Raw genomic sequence first — 6,319 nt, 5'->3', positions numbered from 1 at the left:
AGCTCCACAAGGTTTTGCCCAAATGGTGGCAGGTTGTGCCAGGGGATCCTGGAAGAGCAAGAATTCTTCCTAAAGTTACTAAAACAGGCAAATCCCATACAGATGACTAACTTTTACTGAGTCCCAGAATGGCATTGCTGGTAGGGATTTCAGAGATTGTCTGGTTTATGCCCCTAATGGAAGGGACCCCAGAACTGATGGGTGGGGAGCTTAAGGCACTTGGCAAATTTATGGCCAAGCTATGATTTGGACCCAGCAAGTCCAGAGATCCTGCCTTTACACCATCTTAACTTGGTTTTCTGAAGTGCTGGTGTGTTGGAGTGCAAATGATAAAGTATTGTCTGTGCGTGCCAAATTACTTGTTTTCATCCCACTTTGAGCTAGCATTTTCCTCAGGGAAGTGAAAATTGCTCAGGGTTTGTATTGAGACAGACATAGGTTCTGGGTTGAGCTTCACTATTTACTAGCTGTGTAACCTTAAGCAAATCACTTAACTTCTCTAAGTCTCTGTTCCTTTGTCGGAAAAACAAAGACAACCGCCTTTCTGAGGCCTGCCTCGGGAGGCACTCAGTAGAATTCCCACAATGGGACAGTTTATATCACCGTAGGGATTTCCAGTTGGCCTGGGGTGTTTCCTGCCACACTCCCAGTAAGTCCTGTGCCTCTTGGCTGCTGCTGTGCCATAAATGAGAGGATAAAAAGCCCAAGGCTTTACAAATAAAACAGAAATGAGTCTAAAGAAAATTCTTTATTGAGTCAACCATGCAAGGCTGGAACCCATCAGTTTCATACCATGTTTTAGCCTCTCCACTCCCATCTAGTTTTCCTTCCAGAGTGAAATCTTGCTCAGGCAAGGGCTTCCAGCCAGCCTTGCATTAGTTGCTGGCTATGGTTTTCTGAACCCAGTCCAGGATGGAGGGCACTTTCACGTACACACCATACTCGGCCACGCTACAGCTCTTATCAAAGCTCAGGATCCCAGCCGCATACCAGGTGTCCTCATCCAGGTCATGAATGGCAAAGGCGCTGCCAGCATCACCATAGCAGGTGTCTTCCTGGTACTTGGACAGGCCAGCACAGAAGGTGTGTTCATTCAGTATAGGCTGCACCCCGACAGGGCTCTTTGCTTGCTTCTTCTCAGGATTCGTGCTTACTTCATAGTGTCTTACACACTTGTCTTGGTCAGCCACAGGCAGCATGACATACTTCAGTAGCTCAGTAAACTTAAAGTTGGTATTTCGCCCCCAACCAGACACATAACCCACACGCCCCACTTGCGCATAATCTTTGGAAGGTAAGCAGATGGGCATTACTCTCTCATCAACGGGCACCTTCTGCTTGAGCTTGATGAGCCCAATGTCGATCTTGGAATAGTCAGGGTGGAGAACCACCTTCTCAACCTCCACGTGCTGATTTTTCCCCACATAGAGTCTTAGGGTAGGGGCAATGTCTTTTGCTGTTGCACCAACTTCATGACCCAGGAAGAGATTTTTAGCCGTGGTCAGTAGCCATTGTTCACTGATCAGTGTGGCCCCCGAGGTGAGGTTATGGTGCGAGATCATCTTAGCCTGCCAGGGAAAGCTGCCTTTGGCATCCAGCGATCCACCCAGGATCCGTTGGACCTGATCCACCGGGTTCTTGGGCTTTCCGCACACTGTCAGGAAATCGTGAGCAGAAATGTGAGAGCCTCCCAGTGTGGGAGACGGGGAAAAAGCACCGGCTGTCACTGCTGTCTCAACAATCATTGTTCATTTCTTCAGAGCCAGGAATATTTACATGCTTTGTCCTCACCACCTGTCCTCTCATTTCCAATATTTACAGTTTAAAATCGTCCTTAAAAAAAGGACTAAGAGTTTTGTCCATCACTAAGAGTTTGATTTCCTGCTTTTCTAACTCACAAAAGAAACAACCCTGAGATTTTCAAACCCTGGCTGAAGAACTATGTATATTTAAGCAGCTTATCACAAGGACATATCCACAATTCTTTGAAATTCATTGTAAGGGCAAGGAGCTATGCCAATTCATTCTCTCTGAATAAAGAGGGATCTGTAGCCTCATTGGCTACAACGCAGACTTTAGAGATACTGCACTTAATACAAGGCAGGTTAGCCCTTCCGTACCACTAATAGCAGAAGAGGGTAGCAAAATCCTTTTGTTCCACGAGGGAAAAGGAGAGAGCAATAGCTCTTTGTAATGACAGGAAACAGAGCCTGATACACCTCCAGCCTCCCGTCGTACTTCCATGGATTAGGGTTTTGTTATGTTCACCCTTGACTCCTTCTTCCTGCAGCTGGCTTTACCCTTAACCCTGGGTTCTCCAGGAGGCTCTACACACCGTGTCTCCTGCCCCTCTGGGGACAGTGTACACAGTAGATTCAGTCAGTGCCCTGCAGATCGCAGTGAACAAGATCCATAGTGAACTTCACTGGGGCACCTTCACCTAACTGCTTGATTCTTTCCCTGGCCATTGTGGTTCTCCCTGGTCCCTCATCGTGGCTCTCATATGCTCCGTAGAAGCCACAGGAGGGATGTGACGCTAGGACATTCCCACCAAGATGTGACACTAGGAGATTCCCACCTGAGCACTGGACCCTCAACACCCATCCCCGGTCTGCTTCCCAGGGCCCTTGGCTTCCTACCTGCTTCACATTCAGGAAGTTTCTGTCCAGTGACCTTATTTTTCCACTGCTTGTCACTGTTTAAGGTGTACACTCCTGAAACAAAAGGAAAGAAATGAGCCAAAAAAGAAATGGAATCTGGACCTCGTGTAGAGAAGATATTTAAAGAATTCGAGACAGAGAAGGAAGCTGAGGAAGGGGCGAGGGAAGAGAAGGAAGGGAGGAGCCCTATACTAGAACCCAAGAGCTGGGGGCACCAGGGCAGCCCAGCGGGGCACAGAACTTTGGCCGTGCAGTCGTCGTGGTCATGGGGAGGCGGCACAGGGTAGGACTCACGGTTCACACCCTGACTACCTCTCACAGGCTGCCCCGTCTTGTACAAGTTACTCAGCCTCTCTGTACCTCAATTTCCTCATCACCAAATAATAATCGTAGCTCTGTAGAGGGGTGTTGTGAGGTCTAAGTGAGCAAGGAAAGCACTTAGAACGGTGGCAGGAGCACAGTCCCTAAAGTAAGAACCACCTGTCGTCATCCCCGTCACCATCATTTCTTCTTTTGCCACACCTCCTTTTGTAGATGTAGCTGTCACCCTAAGATGTGACATTGCCTCCCCTTAACATAAGACAAAACTTGAGGCTGGGCCAAGTTAATTTGCTCAAAAGGCCACAGCTCCTGGTGACAAAACCCTTGTTAAAACCTAAATCCTCTGGCTCCAAGGATAACACGTGAACTTTCTGGCCAATCATCCCTGGCCCTGTTCATCATGGAAACGCCATGAAAGGCAGGATGTGGGGACACTGGCCGTGTCTTACCGTCTCCGTCAGTGCGCAGTCTGTAGTAGGTCTTACACTGATAGCGAACCGAGTGCTCCACGTAGCCATTTGCAATCTCGGGGGGCTTTGGGCAGCTTTCATCTGCAAAAAAAACAGGAAGACCACGTTAATAATTTGCAAATTGCTCCCAGAGAACCATGAAAAGTAAGATGAGAGGAAGCTGCTGTGCACATCAACGTCCCTCTGTCCCAAAGGGAAGCCAAGGGGAGGGCAGTCTCCCCTTGTTTCTGGCTGGCTCCCCAATGTTCTTCGTGGTGTTGAAAGACCAGAGATTCGGATGAGAAGAGGGAGTCTGGGTTCCGGAAGAGAAGGTGCAGACCTGATAGGGTCAGGCACAGCAGTGCTGGGATGCGCCACTCCTGCCCAGATTCAGATACCTACCTGCGTTGTCTGTGCTGTTATTGCTAATGTCCACTGCGAGAAGCTGCCCCCAGAGCAGGAGGGTGACGACAGTTCCCAGGGCACTGCAGAGAGAAGACAGGAAGGAGTACAAAGCTAGTCTCCCTGCCTCACCACACAGAGAGAGAGACAGAGAGAGAGAGAGAGAGAGAGAGAGAGAGAGAGAGAGAGAGAGAGCGAGAGAGAGCATTCAGGAAACATGAAATTGGTAATACATGAGCTCTCCAGCAAAGAGAAACTTCCCTCAGGCACCCCTCAAGTACTGCAAGGAGACAGTAGATAAAACATGGAAAACTTGAAGACAGCAACATGGGGATTTACTATGCTAGGCTCTCTTCTAAATTTTCCATAAGGAAAGGTTTTTGAAACAGTTTGTTTAAAATATATAGTTATTTTGCTTATTTTATGATAATTTGCCTTCAAGGAAAGGAATATCAATCACCCAGAAATACCAGAAGGTTGCCTGGAAGATAACTTACTTCCTGACAGCGTGACTGGACATGGGCATCGATGCACAGGCCACACTTACCAGGTAACCAGTCAGAAATTGCTGGACTGTCTTAAGTTTCTAAAACATCTTTGGCCTAGCTATTTCAACATTTCAAAAAAAAATCTTTATTTTGATAAAACCTAAGTGCCTTAATTGTGTCACCCAAATGTGTCACTATTGCTCTTTGCTATTATACATTTCTAAACGGGAGGAAAAACCTGCTAAAAAATATATTCAAAATGCCAGGAAGCCTACCCTGGGAGCTGCTGTCATTTCCTGTGAAGATGAAAATTTCATAACCTCAAGGAAAAAATATTCCTTAGAGTAAATCACATCTCCTGGCAAAGACAGCAGTGTCTGAAAGTGGTATCATTTATGGATGCAGAAAAGAAGAGGGTTAAACACACTATCCCCTTTAATTCACTATAATTTAGCCCATTTGCCTAAATTTTCTTTACTGTATTTTTGCATCTCTCCTGTAGGCTACTCCTATACCTGGGCTGTCGTGTAGATAAAAGATGTATGCAAAGAAGGATGGGATAAAGAGCAAGGGAAGGGGGGGGGGGGAAGCATGAGCAGAGCTGTGGACTCACCCCATCTTTGCTATGTCCTGCCTCTGGAAGAACAGTGCCGTGGGGTGCACTTGCCGATGCTTTTATGCCTCTAGTATCTCACTCTACCCCCTTCGATTTTGTAATGCCTGTGTCTACACGACTTTGGCCTTGGTCAGGTCACTGGCATTTTCCAGTAACAAAGCCACAAACATCCCTGTCAAGAGTCAAGCTCTTGCTTCACACTTGAGTTTCCCCTGGTGTTTTTTCTTACAAACCCCAAAGAAACTTGGCCATATCATGACCCCAGGTAGCTGCCAAAGTGTTTCCCGAAATCAGCCATCGTGCAGAACTCGGCAAGGAGCCATCAATCTGTGTCTGTTTTGGACAGTATTCGGCACTGAAAACAGCCCTTCTTTGAGTTTTTTCAAACCCTTTATAAACACTCTTGCAACCTGGCTGAGATGGGGCTCTAAAGAAAGCATTTCCTTTTCACAATCATTTCCCCTGTTGACATCTCCCTATTGCTTAAAAGCTCTCCAACCTGAAATCAGTAAAATGTATTTATTGTGTCTTCTCAGATTGCTCTTTGCAAGAAATCACACAAAATGGTTAAAGCCATACCATAGACTGACGTACACCATACTCAATGACAGTGGTTCTTACGGTTTTACAATCCAGTAATTAATCCAAATAGGCAGATGAGAAAAATTTGTGTCAGTCAAATGTCAGCACCTGTGTGTCCCAAGTACTATTCAACTAAAATTTAATAGCAACTCAATAAAAGATTGCTTTATTCATTTGAAAAAAAGTAAGTGGTTCTTAGAGTGTACAAAATAATTACTTTGGGGTATTCATGGTGGCTCTGATGTAAAATAACTGGAAAGAACACATATGTCCTTTAATAGGGGAATGGGTAAGTTATGTGTGATATATTCATGTAATGAAATATACAGCAATGGAAATGAATGAACTAAGAAAGAACATAGATAATCTCATAACATAACTTTGAAAGAAAACTGCAAGTTCAGAAGATTACTATCAGAATGACACCACTGTTACACAGCTCAGAACCAAGCAAAACTTGACAATGGGTTCTTACATGTGCCTCCAAAATTAAAAGCGACAAAAGAAAAACTTGATAAATTGGGCTTCATCAAAATTAAAAACTTTTATGCATCAAAGAACAATATCAGGGAAGTGAAAAGACAATCTCTGGGAGAAAATAGTTGCAAATCATATATCTGATAAGGATTTAATATCCAGAACATATAACATATATCCATATATCCAGCTCAAAAACTATATCCAGCTCAAAACTATAACAACAACGAAAAGACAACCCAAATGATTTGAATAGACATTCCTCCAAGCAGATATGCAAGTGACCAAAAAGGACATGAAAAGATGCTCTCAACATCACTGGAA

General features: G+C 45.1%; 1 protein-coding gene across 1 annotated transcript; it reads right to left on the bottom strand.

Moving 5' to 3' along the window:
- Positions 1-729: 729 nt before the first annotated feature.
- LOC109461180 (haptoglobin-like) lies at positions 730-5,064 on the bottom strand. The gene is made up of 5 exons (XM_019757192.3): positions 4,934-5,064; positions 3,833-3,915; positions 3,431-3,532; positions 2,640-2,714; positions 730-1,654 (listed from the first exon to the last, which is right to left on the bottom strand). Exons 1-5 carry the CDS (start codon positions 4,936-4,938, stop codon positions 876-878), a joined length of 1,044 nt encoding a protein of 347 aa, XP_019612751.2. The 5' UTR covers positions 4,939-5,064; the 3' UTR covers positions 730-875.
- Positions 5,065-6,319: the final 1,255 nt, after the last annotated feature.

This window comes from Rhinolophus sinicus, chromosome 8 (assembly GCF_057876585.1).
Source record: "Rhinolophus sinicus isolate RSI-liver-muscle chromosome 8, RSI-T2T, whole genome shotgun sequence".
In the NCBI taxonomy this organism is placed as follows: Eukaryota; Metazoa; Chordata; class Mammalia; order Chiroptera; family Rhinolophidae; genus Rhinolophus; species Rhinolophus sinicus.
Note: the sequence above shows the minus strand (reverse complement) of the source record. Positions and strands in the feature narration are given on the sequence as shown.